The sequence below is a fragment of the Clupea harengus genome, chromosome 14 (genome assembly GCF_900700415.2).
Source record: "Clupea harengus chromosome 14, Ch_v2.0.2, whole genome shotgun sequence".
Classification (NCBI taxonomy): Eukaryota; Metazoa; Chordata; class Actinopteri; order Clupeiformes; family Clupeidae; genus Clupea; species Clupea harengus.
In genome coordinates, this window is record NC_045165.1 from 21,287,110 (window position 1) to 21,304,089 (window position 16,980).

A 16,980-nucleotide genomic window follows, 5' to 3' on the forward strand; every position below is an offset into this window, starting at 1 on the left:
CAGTTACTGTCTTCATATGGCCTCTACTAGTTGAATTCTTTTGGGCCATGAATTGTTCAACCAACACTTCCAGCATTGTGCACCATCGATCAGCCACAGCTTGACCTTACCAGACTGCTTTGCAATTCCACAGCTTGTCTGACTGTATGTGATTCTGAGTGTGTGTGTGTATTCGTAATGCAGGCCAAAAGGGTGTGTTCTTGGTACTTTGCAGTACATGTGTTTTTTTAGCAGCAAGGGAGAGTACTGATAGCATGCACATACACACATATATAGAAAACCACAATCATTCTCACTTCTACTGTATTGACGTACTTCCCTTCCAAACATAAAACAAAAACTATGCGCACACCACTCACATACACAGCTATTCACACATACACAGGGGGAATTCTAACCACAAACTTACAATACTATTATATAACTTATTTAAAAAATTCATTATATGCACAAACTCTGTTTCGGGTACAGGTCCACCACCCAGCCATCTATAGCCTGTGCAAACACCTCAGTCAGGTCCAACATGGGGTAGTTGACTTCCAACATGGGGTAGTTGACTTGGTGAAAGGCTATGCTCTGTAACAAACCACCCTTTTACTTTTGGAGTTCCATGTTTCTTATTTTGGGTCTGCCCTCAGTCCAAGTCTTTTTGAGGAGCAGTACTTTCCATTCTCTGTTTGTGATTCCAGCCTAAATGCTGAGTCATTCAGGCTGTTTTGGGAGCCGGGAGGTGTAGGGGTAGAGTGAAGTGGATCTACAGGGAGAAGGAACTGAGAGCTGAGAACTCATTGACACACATATAGGGCCTCTCATGGCGTGGTATAGTTCTGCTCGCTCCTCGTGGTTCCTGTTTCTTCCGCATCTTACCACATGCTGTCTCAAGTCTCGTGCTGCTGTTGTTACTCTGTAATGTGTTAAACGATTTTAGACTTACAACATATACTGCCACTGTGTGTGTGTGTGTATGTGTGTGTGTGACAGAAAGAGAGAGAGAGAGAGAGAGAGAGAGAGTGTGTACGGGGGTGGCGGAGTTCTCAAGAGGGAAAGGATGGTATGACAACATGATTCTAAACCATGAATTTCTCTCCACCTGCAGGTCACAGAGTGAAACTGGAGGACCCTCAGAAGATGCCCTTCACAGAGCGCATGAGTGAGATTGAGCGCTACCAGAGAATCAGGATGGGCACCAGCAATGGCAACCCGCGCCCACCCCACCAGACCCACTTCGGTTCATCCACCTCCCAGCTCGGAGGTAAGAGAGTGACACACACACATTTGTTTCTATATAGGCACATATACACATGCTCACACACAAATAGTCACAAACACTTGGTCGATATATTACTCATTACCCATCCCACCAATGAGAACTTATACACAGCTGTTTGCTTTCAAGCTCAGGCAGACCCACACACACACATTCATACACACACAGACGCATTAATCCCACGGTACTCAGACATACTAAAGACGCACATACACACACAGACGCATTAATCCCACCGTACTCAGACATACTATAGACGCACATACACACACAGGCTATCCATGCTTGAACAAACAGAACCAAAGTCACAAACTCAAAGGTATTAAAAGACCAAGTAACACACCCGTGTTCAACAAACAGTCAGGTAGGCCAACTTCTTCCATGGAAATAAGACATGAATTGTCTTACACTAACCATTCACACACTCTCTTCCATGTGCATCCAAAGATTTAGTGCCACTTCAAACAACCAGAACCCCCCCACCCCCTCCACTCACTCGTATGTCTCACATTTGAAATGTAAGAACAGCATGCATCTTTAAAATGTTTGCAATGTGACGGGTCTACAGGCAGACTGAAGGGAAGCAACAAACACAAGACAGATCTCAGTCGTGGCAATGGCTGACATGCCCCTCTGTTCAGTCTGTGCTCCGCTCTCGGTGCCACATTAACCCCCCCTGAGCCTTTAAAGCAGCCCAAAGAGGAGTCTGACAAACAAAGGGAGTCTAAAGGCTGACAAGATTGAGCTCAGTAACAGGCTCAAGCAGGTAGAGGGGCTAGAGTGTGAATTGCTGGAGGAATGTGTGTGTGTGTGTGTGTGTGTGTGTGTGTGTGTGTGTGTGTGTGTGTGCTCGCGCATGTTTGTTTGTGAGTGCACACAAATTCGGCCATTTTTTTGTTCATGTGCATATATCTGTACATATGTCTGTGCTGTGTGTGTGTGTGCGTCTGTGTTTCTGTGTGTGTGCGTGTGGTTCTCATATATGGGTATGTCTGTCCCTATGTGCCCTGGGTAGATGGGATGGCATTGTTCAGGGTCAGGCAGAGGTGGGGCAGCATTGCCAAAGCTCAAGTCCCTCTGCCATCCCGACCTCAGGCATCTCTCAACCACACAACACATCTGCACCCACATCATGGCCAGAGCCAAAGCCAAACTCACCTCAACCAGACCGAGAAAGAGGGTGTGTGTGTGTGTGTGTGTGTGTGTGTGTGTGTGTTGATTACACATAATGAGGTAAAGACTGCAGTCTGCTACAGTAAGTGTAAGGGCGGGTGGTGTTGATTTGCGCATGAGACAGGAAAGTAAATTTCATGCGAAAAAAGCTTCCAAGTCGATACGCACTCAACACATTCATCTCCCGGAGCCTTGAACTGTGAGCAGAGGTCTGCACTAGATGCAACAACTACACACCCATGTTCTCTCTCTCTCTCTCTGTCTATTGCTGTGTCGCTCTCGTGCACACACAAATATGCATTTCACACCAAGACACGCCACGTCTTTCCACCCACTCACTGGTTCTCATGGGTGGGGTAGGGGTAATGGGTGATACATAATTCTGTGTGTGTGGGTGTGTGTGTGTGTGTGTGTGTGTGTGTGTGTGCATCAGAGATACAGAAAGTGAGTGAAAGAGAGAAAGACAGTGGCTTTGGAATGGTGGCTGTTAGATCTCGTTCTTGTCTTGTGAAGTTTATGAAGTGAGAGCAGCGTCTTCCTGGTCCTGGATGTTGCCTCTTGAGTGGGCTCAAGGCTCGGGGCTCGGGGCTCGGGGCTTGGGGCTCAAGGCTCGGGGCTCAGGCTCAGCTGAAGCGGCTCCCCTGTCTCTGTGCACAGTATCCATAGCTGCAGGGGGATTTGGAGAGGAATTAGTCTTTTATAGGACAGTCACAGCTCAAAGGCAACCGCCGTTACAACACATACACCACACATACACACACACACACACACACACAGCACAGACACAACACATTAACAGGGCCTATTTCTGCCGCTGGCAGTATGCATGCATGTGTGTGTCTGGGTATATAACAGTCTGACTGTGTATGAGTAAGTGAGTGGGTGAGTGTGTGCTTAGGGGGAGGGAGGAGAATGTTTTTACCTCAAGCACACACCTTTATGTCTAATATAAGTGTGACAGTACCTGCCCTACAGTCATCAGTACAATAACTGAATAAAACCAAGAGAGCTAGCAGTTCCCTGCTCTCCCCCCTCTTCCTCATCAGATTTCTATGTGACACAATGTGCTAGGCATCTGCCTTTATAAATAGCACAATTGTATGACACGGTTGCTGCCATTACGGCTCAAGCAGAAATAGTTTCCTCATCACAGGTCACATTTAGCAAACACAAGGCTCTGTTTACATGTAAACACACCTCCAGTCTCCTGCGCTGTGTAGAGGAGTGTAGAAGACTTCAACACTTTGCAATTAGTCAGCTCTGTTGCAAGAGATGTTCTCGTCACGCCGCACAGGTCTTTTGTCAACAGCAAGGTGTATCGTCCAGCAAATGCTTGTCTTGTATGTGAAACTACGTCAGGGAGTGTGCGAACACGTCTTCAGAGCGCTGCCCTAGATTGGAAGAAAAACACAACACAAACACACATTATCATTCATATACACACACGCACAGACAGACAGACAAGAGAACACATTCACACACACATTTATGCCATTTACAGCTTAGACACAAATCCAATAATGAAGTACACACACATAGACACACACGTACATAAACAGAAGCACACGCAACTAGTGACACTTTTCTCAAATTCTCAACAGCACACACAGAAAAAGCACCATACACACACGTATACACACACACACACACACACACACGTATACACACACACGTATACACACACACACACACACACACACACACACACAAACATGACGTGCCAGTGCTGCACACTATGTTAGTGGGCCAGACAGACGGAGTAATTAAGAGCTCATTAGCAGGCGTGCAGCGACAGGACTCCTCAGCGCGTTGGCAGGAGCTTCGCTCCTCACTCCCCACCCGTTTGCATTCGGCTCCAGATCCCCCCCACATGAGCCCAGGAGATGTGCAGAATGAAAGGCAGAGAGACAAGGAGGGAGGGAGGGGGGGGAGCGCCCGTATCTGTGTGTGGTTTTGTCTGTGCAAGTCGAGCAAATCCAACACTCAGACAAGTGGGGTTAAATTGTTATTCTGGCTTTTCTAAACGTCAGGTGTGTGTGTAGATGTGTGCCCGTGTAGGTGTAGGGTGTTTTTTTTCTTCTTTTTTTTTTTTCCTCATGCCTCGGCGGTAATATGCATAGAATGTCGTCCGCTTCCTTAAGCGCGGTAGAAAAAGCGACCCAGAAAACAACGTCTGCATTCCAGAACTCTTGTTTTAAGGGCACGGGCGGGAAGGAAGGGGGAGCCTCGATTTCACAGACTCAGTCGGATCAGCCCCGAAGACTCCAGCTTTCTTCCTCCTACCTATGTTTTGTAAAAGGCAGACAAAAGGCCAAGCTCATTTCCCAGCCGCGTGTGTACAGCGTCTGCAGCAACGCCAGACCTATCCAGATGTTTTCACTTCCGCTAATCTACCCCCATATGAAAAACCACCCCAAGACAAAGGCGATATTATCTACCCAATCAGGCTGTAGCGTTCAAAGGCTGTATCATCTTACGAACTGCTCGTTCCAAACACCTGTGTTTTCTTCGCCAAAAGGTAAGATATCAGATGCTGGCATTACCTGCCTTGCCATCCAGTCAAGTGCTCAGCGCTTTGATGAGGGCCCTGAAACCGCTCCTCAGTGTGTGTGTGTGTGTGTGTGTGTGTGTGTGTGTGTGTGTGTGTGTGGGCGTCGTGGATGGCTCCTGGCTCCAGGCTGAGTGATGACAGCCAATGATCAAAAAGGCTGCCTGGCAGAGCAAGTTAGTGTTGGGGTAGGGTGGGGCAAGGGGGAGGGTAATAACTCGCAAAACCCTGAGCAGTCCTCTTCTCCATCATATCTTGTGAACAGTGGGTGACTGTCATTGTGTGTGGGTGTATGGTGGAAGGGGGGGGGCTGTGCCACTACACACACCCCAGTGGAAACTCGGTAGACCCAAAACCCAGAAAGAATGCTTATTAGCTCCCAGATAAGAAACAAAGCTGGTGGTATTTCCCACTGAAAACAGTGCATCACCACAACCATGGCTTCAGGGTCTCCAGCACTTTTTCGGGGTCTTTCAAAAGAGTTTGCAATGAGTCAGAGCACAGCAACCATCAACTTCCTCCCTCTCAAGGGGGGACCGTGTTGTTTGGGTAAGACCGTCTACGCCCTTGTTCCTTATACTAGTGCCATCAGAGCCACTCCAGTCGCCATAAGGAGCCCATTAAGCACATACAGGCACAAAGTCGCTGTGCAAATAAGAGCAGCCAACCTGGCTCACAAGGGGGTGAGTGTATGACGCTTCACTCCTCCTCAGGACACACGTCCCCATGGAGCGAAACTCAGACTCCTTACAGTCTTCTCCTGAGCTCAGGTTGTTTGGCGTTCCCGTCAGCCGGACCGCAGAACGGACGCTTTCTTTGACAGATGCGCTTGGAGTGTATTTGATTTCACTTATTAGAGTAGAGTTTCTGTAGATTGAGCGCTGAAGAAGAAAAAAGATAAAGGAAACCCATCCAGGATAAAGGATTCTAATGCTGACGCGGGTGTAGTTTGTGTAGTGTTGTTTTGGCGAAAGACGGTGGTATTTGGGAAGTGTTCCTGTGGGTCTCGGCAAGTTCCTCTTCTCGCTCGCCGCAGTCACCACAATCCATCGGAGACGCAAGCAATTCTCCGAAAAAGTATCATCTAAAATTATCCTGTTGAATAAAATATATAAATACAGGTTTTTAAATAATGATTCAGCGATTTATATGTTAACTGAGATGACAGAGAGAGGTTAGTTCAGTGAGGTCTGTCTGTAATCAGAGGAGATGTGACAGACAAAGCCAATGATATCAAGAGAGGAGAGGAGGGGAGAGGAGAAAAGAGAAGAGGAGGGGAGGAGGTGAGGGAAGTGGAGAGGAGAGGAAAGGAGAGGGGGGAGCACAGAGGTGGGGGCCCAGAGGCAGGGCTGGAAGAGGGCGTTTTTGACCTTCATGTTTCTTTTTACTAATGTTTTAAGCGGGACTGCATAAGACATATCAAATGTCCCATATAAGCTAAACGGTGGCTGTGATCCTTTCTTCCTGCCCCTAAACACTCTCTCTCCTTCTCCCTCTCTCTCTCCCTCTCTCTCTCCCTCTCTCTCTCTCTCTGACGACGCCCAGGGCTAGGGAGAAACAGGAAGCCGGCACAAGGCCCGGCATTCAGAGTGTCTCAATGACATGCTTCATTACGGCAGGCGCGTTGCGCACCCCTCTTGCAGACACAGCCGGCTCCGCCACCATCTTGGCTCTGCTGCCCTTTCATCTCCCTGGCGCTGTAGTTCACAAGGCTGCGGCCTGTTTATTTGTGTCCCCCTCACATCCAGCCCTGCTAGCCTAATTCGCTCATCAGTTGACATACACTAACCCCGCCGTTCAAGCATCTTAACATTTAAACACCTTAACGCACTACACAACATCAATGTTGTTGTTGTTTTTTGTTTTTTTTTATCCTCTTTAAGCCCCGCCCCAAAAGGGACATTCTTAATAACAGGAGTAATCTGTAGCGCCGCTATTGGTGTTGTCCCCCGGCCAATCAAAATATTTGAAGGAAATGTTTATTTTCTTTAAGGAATGGCGGCAGCTGCAGTGTGCTGCTGGTGAATAAGCCCATTTATGTGTAAGAATTTGCCATTGTGGAGAGGGGTGCGCAAGAGAGTGCGACTCTGCCCAGCCTGCTAGAGGAAGCAGAGCAGCGCCATCGAGGGAACATAGACGCTTACAGCCTTGCCTGATGTGTGTGTCTGTGTGTGTGTGTGTGTGTGTGTGTGTGTGTGTGTGTGTGTGTGAGAGAGAGAGACAGAGAGAGCCTTGGATTTAGTGTAGATGGATGCCTATAAGTGCAAGTGTGCTCAGGTTTGTGTATCTTTATATAGCGCAGTGTTTGCAGAGTTGTGAGTGTATGTGTGTGTGTGTGTGCGTGTGTGTGTGTGTGTGCGCGTGCGCGTGTGTGTGTGCATGTGTGTGTCTTTGTGTGTATATGCATGTGCGTGTGCGTGTGCGTGTCTGTGTGTGTGTGTGTGTGTGCGTCTGTGTGTAAGGTGTAAGGTGAATGTGCCTGTGGGTGCAGTATTGGGTTGGATTCCCACAGTGTTTGACGGTACGTGATGGTTGGCTTGTAACAACTAAGCCGTCGCAGACCCAGAGCAAACAGCCACTATTTGCATGTCAAATTGGCACATCCCTGCGGTGTGGCCGTTGGGTGTGCAGCCGAGTCCCACACAGTCCATAGACACACACACACACACACACACACACACACACACACACACACACACACACAGAACGAAAAGCCCCAAAAATAACCCCTCAGCTCCTTGTTCATATCACAAGCCAGTAAGGCCTCTCCGCTCCCCGCCCTCATCCTCTCACTTTCTGCTTCTTCCACCATCCATTCTCACTCTCTCCCCCTCTGCCTCACTCTGTCTGTCAAATCAAATCAAATCAAATCTAGAACGCTGTACTGGCATGAGCGAGAGGCTTTCGGTTGCCAAAACCATATGTATGGGACAAAAAAAGAACGGAATTCTCTCTCTCCCTCTCTCTCTTTACCCCTCTCTATATACCTCTCATTTTCTACCCCTCTCTCTTTCCTTTTTCCCCCTCTCCCTCCCTCTTTCTCTCCCTCCCTCTTTCTCTCTCTCCCTCTGCATGTACCCCCTGTGCTGACTCAGCGCTGTCAGCAGCCTCCAGCTCCACACAATGCTCCTCTGAAACGTCCGCCATGGAAGGCTCTGGTGTTTTTGGAAGCACTTAAGGCAGAGTCCTAGAAAGCCTTTCATATCTGGAACACAACACACACACACACACACACATAGACACACACTCACACACACACACACACACACACACACACACAGACGCACACGCACGCACACACACACAAAACATAAACACACACAGAACACACACTGAGAGGCATGTACCCATAGGTGTGTCCAGACACAGAGTGTATCACACACACTCACACCTATCAAAATCCAAATTTATGACCTCTGTTTCCCAACAACAAACAATTCTCATCATGCGTCAAAGCAGTGGAAAATCTCAAACACGCTGCACACACGCGAGAACACCAGGTCGCCCCTGACAGTGCTGGCAGGAATGCGGCACAGGTATGTGCCGCGTGGAACGTGATGCCAATAACACAAGGAATGCGTTGCCTTCCATGGCGGCACGATGAAGCACAAACATGGCCTCTCTGCCGAGGCCGAGGCCCACTCCGCCATGCGTGTGGAAACGCATTCTCTCTGTTTGCGTGTGTGTGTGTGTGTGTTGCAATCCAGCCGACAGTGTGTCACTCCCCAAAACAACGTCTGCTGGCAAGGCAAATCAGAGGAAAGAATGAGAGATCTAAAGCTCTTGAATTGCCCCATGGAGCAGGTTGAAATAGAATTGTCAAGCCTAGGAGCATGTAACCGTCAGTCCGATCTGCCTGATTGATGTGCGAATTACAGCCTCTAGTCTGTCTTGATTCCAAATGGCTGAGGCTGTATAGCTTTGAAGTGGAGTCTGGCTGTCAGTCCCCATGCAGAAGCAGTGGGCTAAGATGCAGATAGGGACAGGGATGTGCTGGTCTGATCTGTGATCGTTTCCTTTTGTCTGTGCTCTTCTCCCACAGCCCTGTGGTCAGAGCAGATGGACCCCTCAGGCATGAAGCCGTGTAAGGTTGAAGAGGATCTGCGCTGGACAGGTGAGCGATCCACTGCACACCACCCACACCGCACTCACAAAGACCCAACACTGAAGTAAACACACAGACAAATATGATACAAAACTTCCTTTAGCAGAACGTGATAATGAATCGAGCATAAATGAGTACTTAAAAATACATAGGATCGTTTCTATATATAAGGACGTTTATCTCAGGATGGGGTGCGGTGGGGGTCAGAGGAAAAAAGTGGGGTAGGGAGATCTGGAGAGTTGGGGAGCAAAGGGAAGGAGACGCAGAGGAGGGTGTGTGCCAGATGTGTGCCAGCTCGGCGTCGCTGGCTCAGTGCGGTGTGAGTCTTGGCGTGGGCGGCTCTTCTGAGGCATTGGGTTGTGGCCCCGGGCAGCACTGTTGCCGGTGCATTCCTCAGACACCCACTGCCCCTCCCTCACCCAGCTGGCATCCCTCGCTCGCCCCCTGGCAATATGGCCACCGCTCCACCGCCCACTCCCCGCAAGGGCTGGCCGCACGCCAACAGCGTTGAATCAGGGCCACCCTCCCTGCCCTGCCATTCCTGCTTCCTCACCATCACACTCACCTTTGCGTGTGGCAAGTCTGGGTGGCACGCCGTGACTGATTAATTAAAAAATTCTCTCTTTCACACAAACACACCCCTAACTGTATCTCTGCCCTCTAAATGATTTATGGCCGTGTGATTAGACATGAGGTTTGGTTTTCTTGAAAGATCTTTTCTTTTCTAGAGAACTCTACAGTGGCTTCCCTGAGAGAGGACTGGAGTGTTCACTTCACATGGGGTGTTTGTTTTCATTCGCTTGCATAACCACCAAGTAGGATATTTACTAGAGAAAACAGCCATGGATGTGGAGGCCAGCAAGCACCTCACAAGTCACCTGGCCTTAAAGAGCTGTTTGAATAACACACACACACACACACAAATTTCAGGCATTGCATTAGTGTGTGATTGTGTCTGTGTGTTTGTCTGTGTGTGTGTGTGTGTGTGTGTGTGTGTGTGTGTGTGTGTGTGTGTGTGTGTGTGTGAGTACAGCCAGAATCATCTCTGTATGGGGTACTTAGTTACTTTGTCATGCTGTCTTATGAGGCACAGAACGCTCAACCGTCTTGTTTGTGGCACCTACTGTGTTCACCACAGTGAGGGCTGTCGGGGCGTGAGCACACCTGCACGGTCTGCAGAGTGTCACCCTGATTCATGCGTGTTGTTTTATATCCATGGGTACAACTCCCAGCAGAAGTGGGGGGATTTGCATGCGACATGGAGCCATGGCGGCCGGAGCCCTGGGCGCTTGCACAAACACCAGCCTTCATTTGAGCTCATTTGGGTCTCCGATTCTTTGGCTTGTGGGAGGCGGTCATTTCCATTCAACGCTTGCTCTTTCATCCACCCCAGCCTGGCTTCGGCCTCGCCACTCAGCAATACCACAGCAGGGACTCATAGAGGATGCGCTCTAAAAGTGCAAGCGTGAATGCTCACACAGGAAACCGATACAATTTTACTGGCGCAAACACAAGTTAGCGCTGCGTGGAAGTGGCTAGCCCCTGTTTAATCGCGGCTTTTGTTGAGTGTCATGGAGTGTTTGGCATTCTCTTACAATTCCTCTCCTCACACCACTTAATTTGCCTGGGACACCATTCCACAGCTGTGGACCATCTAGGCCCCAACACACACACCCCCCCCCCCCCCACACACACACACACTTCACTCCAACCCAGCCCCAGTTTGCATCAGGGTCATGTAAACACACTTCACAGGTGAGAGCCAGCATTTGCATGGGTGGTCCAGGCAGCCCCCTGTGCATACACACGCCCAGGCCTCGCCCCAGTGTTAGGCACTGGAGGCAGTTTCTAGTGTAGGCAAATGAGGCTAACCTCCTCGCGGATCAGGGTTACACGCTTCAGTGTAGACTAGTTGTCTTCTGGGCAAAGCGGCTTGCTGGGGGCAAACACACATGTAGGTGAGAACACACACACACACACATGGATGCATGAAGATGCAGGCAAATGCACTTACACATGTAGGTATACTCTACATGTTTAAAATGACACACACACACACATACACGTGCATATACACATACACATACACATACACACAGTCAACCACACACCCACACACTCTGCCAGCTGTGACAAAAAAAGAAGAACTCAGACATCCTCTAAGTGAGCAAGAGGAAAGGTGGAAGAAGAGAAAGAAAGAAAGAGGGAAGCAAAGAGTGAAAACAGTTCAATTCAGAACAAAAGTGCAAAACGGTGTGTATGTGTGAGTCTACCACTGAGAAAGAAAGAAACCAAGTGAGACAGAGAGAAAGAGAGAGAGAGTAAGAGGGAGAGAGTGAGAGGGATGGAACATCCTAGACGGTGGGTCGTGCCAGCTTGCCCTCTGGGGTCGGTCCCCTCTCTGCCGTCCCTGCAGTCGAGTCAACACATTTCAGCTGAGCCTAATGGGGATCATGTGTGTGTGTGTGTGTGTGTGTGTGTGTGTGTGTGTGTGTGTGTGTGTGTGTGTGTGTGTGTGTGTGTGTGTGTGTGTGCGTCTGGCCTACACCTAACAGGAACAAAGGAGGTTAGAGAGAGTTCCTTGAAGAGCATTTAGAGGAAAAAATACAAGGGGTGGATTTAAGACAGCCGGCGAGTGTTTGCCAGTTAGTGTCTGTGGCATCAGCAGATGCTTTGATGTAGTCTGCCAAGCCGTGGTTACTGTTGTCCACTTGGTCTTTTCCCCAGTGTAAGTGTAGTCCTGAGGCTCCCACGATGCTGCATCGAGTGTCCACTCACTGTCCATAATGTAGCCAGACAGGTCTGCTGAATGGGACTCGTGTGAGGTGCTACTTAGTGTCACCTCAGCAAGTGAACCCCCCCCATCCTCCAGACCCCCCCACTCCCCGGCCTTGTTCTGGCCGTACGCCCATATTCAGCCGGAGGAGGGCAGGGAGAGCGAGCGGGAGCTTTCCGGGAGTCCGCAAGGAATTAGCAGAGCCGACTCCTCTTTTCCCGAATCAACAGCAGCTGAAAGCTCCGATTTCAGAAATCAGATACGAGCTCCCCGCTCTTGTGCCTGCTAGACTCTGGAAAAGAAAAAAAAATACTGAGCGCACCCCCTTTACTCTCTCTTGACTCTCTCTCATTCTCTCACTACAACCCACTCCTCCCTTTACTTTCAAAAAAGAAAGAAGAGATTTCAACTGTAGAGAATGTTCTGGAGAAAAAGGAAACCAGCAGCCGTGGAAATTGCAAAGGAACTGACTTTTTTTTTCTTCTCCGTGCGCCTGAAAACGGACCCAGTTCTCCAGACGTTTCAACAAGGCTGTGGCACGCAAGTTCGGCATCCTCCACCCCTCGGGGCGGTGGCATGCGAGCGCTTGCTTTCACACAAATACAGCCCTCTCTTTCTTCCCCTCTCCCTCTCTGCCCTCCGTCTTCCCAGCATCCTCTTGGCGCGCTTGGGCACAATTACTCTCCTGCCCCACTGGAGTGAGGAGGCAGGCAAACAAACCAAATATGTCACAGACAGGTGTAAATGTGTGTGTGTGTATGTGTGTATGTGTGTGTGTGAGTGTGATTTTGAACTGTCTGTGTTTGTATCGATATGTGCTTATGTGTGAGTATGTGTGTGTGTGTGTGTGTTTGTGTAATCGTTTTTTGTGTGTGTGTGTGTGTGTGTGTGTGTGTGTACGTGCGCACGCGTGCATGTGTGACGGCATACAACTCACAGGTGCAGAGATTCACATCACACCTGCTCTCATGTTGACCCATGTCTGGTCACTGACGCACAGGACATGAAATACAAACCATGTCCAGACCTCAATTACCTGTTACTGCACCACACTCTCATTCCTAGGCTTGCCAGACAGAGAGAGAGAGAGAGAGAAAGATAGAGATGGAGCAAGACAGAGAGAGAGAGAGCGAGAGAGTTTGTAAGTAAGACAGGGAGAGCTGCCATAAGAGGCTGAAACTCAATGGCTGAATCTCTCACGTGACGGTGAATCCACAAGCCCCGCCAACAGCCAAGTCCATGAAGTGAAATGCGCTTCTTGGGTGAGGAGGAGCCAAAAATGAGAGCAGTTGTAGAGTTTCTGAGACAAAGCACATAATCAACAAATTGTTGTTGAGATGATGCCAATACAAGAGCACCATCATCTCCATATAACAATCCTGTGACCACAATCCTATTGGACATTTTACTCCCTGCAGTTCCCCCAGACTTCAGCTAGGGGTCAGCAGAGAGCAGCTTCACCTTGTCCCCTGTGCTGGATGAGTACTTTCGTTACATATTTAACAGCACATGATAAATACAGTCTTTAGCATCCCACAGTGGTTAGTCAGCACATTGGCATGGGCGGGCTGTTTGCGTTAGCAATTCCATAGAAGTCGTAAAATTGTACTCATTACTGGCTTGATGGTTAAACATCCTTGGGCTCCAGGTTGGGGCATGTTTCTCTCAACCCCTCAGGCAGTCGGGCCTCACCTCATTCGCTCCCTGTGTGAATACGAAGCGATGGAATGCCAAATGTGAGTGATCTCGCAGGCACCGTGAGCGCTATCTGTCCCGAGATTTAATGAGCAGTTTTCCAGATAGGTAGACTAATAAATGGTGGCAGTCCAAATGTCTTTTCACACTCCCCTCACACCTACACACACACACACACCTACACACTTCTGCCTTCTTACACACAGGCACATACTCACACACCGAACCTAAATGATTTATGAAGGAGCACATGCTGCCAAATGCAGTATCAATGTTTACTGTGAGCCGTCTGTGCAGACAAAGCCTGCTTTTCAGCTTCAATGGGGAGAAACTATGTTGCTCAGGCTTGTTTGGCAGGACATCTGGGTGACAGCGACTATTAGTTGACAGTCATCTATTTCAGTTACTGTCACTGTTGGCTACACATAAGGACACTCGGGTTTTGTTGATGTGGGACCCCATAGACTTTTCTTGACAGCTTTCCCTGACTTCCTATTATCAAGTTACACGTTCTTCCAGTCAAATTGGCCATAAATCTGTTGTCTGTGTAAGCCTCCTTTGATTTGATGCCTGATGTGAGCATTTCAATGTTGCGACATTTTTAACAATTCCCACACCTCCCACCATCTTATACAAGTTTGTGACATGTTGTCTTTGTTTCTGGTGTATTATTGTGTGAGTTTGACAAAGAACAAAGCTGTCGCTTGAGTGTTTTCTTCTCTCTGTCAGTCCAAACTTGGATCAAAAGGGTAGGGTGTGGGTTTTTCTGTTTGAAAATGTAATATAAATATATATACAGTATATGTATGTCATGTATTTCATGTATTGTATCATGTATCATGTATTTTATGTTAAGATGTATTTCATTATAATTTATTTCAAATTTCCATTTCAGCAACGTTCCTACAAACTCTAATGTGTTTAGCTTCTCTTCAGCTGGTGTTCACTACTGTTAGTGATTATGCTAATGTGGCGCCGTTCTGTTTTTCTCCTCTCTGGTTGTTTTCTCTCAGGCACCACCGACCTGTTCCCTCAGAGGTCCTTTGCGTCCTCCCTGTCCCCTCTGCCGCGCTTCCCAGACCCTCACGTGCACTACCCCGGGGCCTTCACCTACTCAGCCAACCCGTCCAGCACGGGCATCGGCGGCCTGAGCGTCACGGGCATGCCCTCGTCCCGTTACCACACCTACTTGCCGCCGCCGTACCCAGGGAACCAGAACCAGAGCTCCCACTTCCAGACCAACTCCTCGCCCTACCACCTGTACTACGGCACCGGCTCGGGCTCGTACCAGTTCTCCATGGTGGCGGCGGGCGGCGCAGGCAGCGGGGTGTCGGGTTCCGGGGCCGGTGAGCGCTCGCCCACCCGCATGCTGAGCTCCTGCACTGGGGCGTCGGCGGGCAGCGGCAGCCTGATGGGCAACCCCAGCCTGAGCAGCCAGAATGACGGCGTGGACGCGGACGGCAGCCACAGCAACTCACCCACCGCCATGACCGCCTCGGGCCGCATGGACGAGTCCGTGTGGAGGCCCTACTGACCCCCGCGCCACGCCGGGGCCAGGAGCAGGACTGTGGGAGGAGGAGAAGGAAGAGGAAGAGGAGGAGGTGGTGAAAGAGAGAGAGAGATTAAATGGTAGAGAAGTAGAGAGAGAGAGGCGGAGAAATGAGTTTGAACGCAGAAGTTTGATTATGTAAATGTTTGAAAGAAAAAAGCAACCAAAAAAAATGCTGCATGTTTTGTGTGTCAGTTTGTCTGTTAGCCTTCCCCACTGTGCTTCTTTGTGTCGGTTCAAAGTATCTGGTGGAACGATTCATTTGCATCCTGAGTTGTTTCAAATACTCATGATGTCCATTGAAAAAAACAAAAACTTTGTGACTGTCCTCTTGACCAAAGCGCCTTGACCCGTCTGGACAGCCACAGCAAAAGAAAGATAGATGGTATCAATAAACTGTATATAGATGGAAATGGTGCGCGTAACAGCCATAGTAATATATCCGCAACTCTTTTGAGATATCTTGACAACTGAAATAACCAAAGACTACATCTGCCAAAATGCTTTGCCTTCCAGGATCCCTGCAGCAGGACAATTATATAATTGACTGTGTTTCTTCAGCTGTGGTGGAGGATCCATTGATCTGTCACATGAAATGGAACCGTTGTCTCAATGCCAATGTTCTGTACTTATTTTGATGCAAGGTGGAATAACAGAGGGAGTGTTCTAATGTCTCTCCAGGATAATGCCTCTTCTCCTGCCATGAATGCCAGCAGTCACTAGGCAACAGATCAGATTGCTCACTATGCATTTGCTATTAAGATCTCACACACACACACACACACATCCGTAACAGGGCACAGTTTTCTGGGTTTTGTTTTTGTCGAAATCCCTCACGCAGCACAGAGATATGTAACATAAGAATATTATAAGAGCGCAGTCACTTTTACAAGACGGGTTAAATAGACACTCTTAAGTATTTAAGAACCAGAGAGAGAGTGTGTAGTCTCGTGCGTTTTCCCCATAAGTATGAATAATTTACGGCCCACGGATTCATTTTTTTATTTTATTACTAATCAACATTTTTCTGTCAAATCTGATTTACTCTGTTTTGGCATCGCAATTTCTACTATTTGTCATGGTTTGTTTTTAACTGAATAATGTTTGTGTTTTTTTTTTATTTATTTGAGCTAATTATTATGTTCCTGTGTGTTTCTGGGTCAATCTGTCCTGATCTACTTTCATGTCTTTTTTCTCTTTTTTCTTTCTTTTTTGTTTAATATAAATGACAAGTTTTGCTACTGTAATATATTACTTTAAATTATAAAAACAAAATGTTTTTAACGTAATGTTATTTTCTGATTTAGCTTTGATGCACTAAAAGTGTTATTTAAAAAGGAAAAAAAAAGGTCTTTGTGAACCACAAAATAGCCCTTTCCAAGCTTTCTTCGCTAGCCAAGCCTTAGTGTATAACCACAAATTTCCCAGAAATCCTAGCACCAGTTTTCTAGACCCATGCCCTGTCTTTGCTTCTCTTAATAGAAAGCAGCTTGACTGTGGGATGATGCAAAACTGACTACGCCATCCCATCTTTCCTGTTCACGAATCACACTGACTGTCGGCCTGGTTTTGCCACACTATCTCCTGGTAATCACACCGCGCAGTACAGACGTTGCCCTCAGCACATGCATCCATAGTCTTTTTTTATTATTATTTTCCCGAAGTGCTTTGGAGCTTTTGAAACTCCAGACGATAATTGGCCGTGCTGAAAAAAAGTAAATCACCATTAGTCGTTTCCCACAATGCAACGTAGCCACAAGATGCACACAATGGGCTGGATAAAGTGGACAAGCGGCACACATGCATAGGGACTAAATGCACTCCAGGTGTGAATAGGTACTCCCTCACCCCCACCACCATCAACCCT

The 16,980-nt window shown here is 48.2% G+C and overlaps 1 protein-coding gene across 2 annotated transcripts in view; it reads left to right on the forward strand.

Annotated features, from left to right (window-relative positions):
- runx3 (RUNX family transcription factor 3) overlaps nt 1–16,450 on the forward strand; it is a 55,193-nt gene extending 38,743 nt beyond the window's left edge. For both annotated transcript variants that reach the window (XM_012822788.3, XM_031579808.2), the window contains 3 exons: nt 1,097–1,252; nt 9,031–9,102; nt 14,578–16,450. In XM_012822788.3, the coding sequence (XP_012678242.1) occupies nt 1,097–1,252; nt 9,031–9,102; nt 14,578–15,098 (749 nt within the window). In that variant the 3' untranslated portion in view covers nt 15,099–16,450. The remainder of the gene's footprint in view (nt 1–1,096; nt 1,253–9,030; nt 9,103–14,577) is intronic.
- The last annotated feature ends 530 nt before the right edge of the window (nt 16,451–16,980 follow it).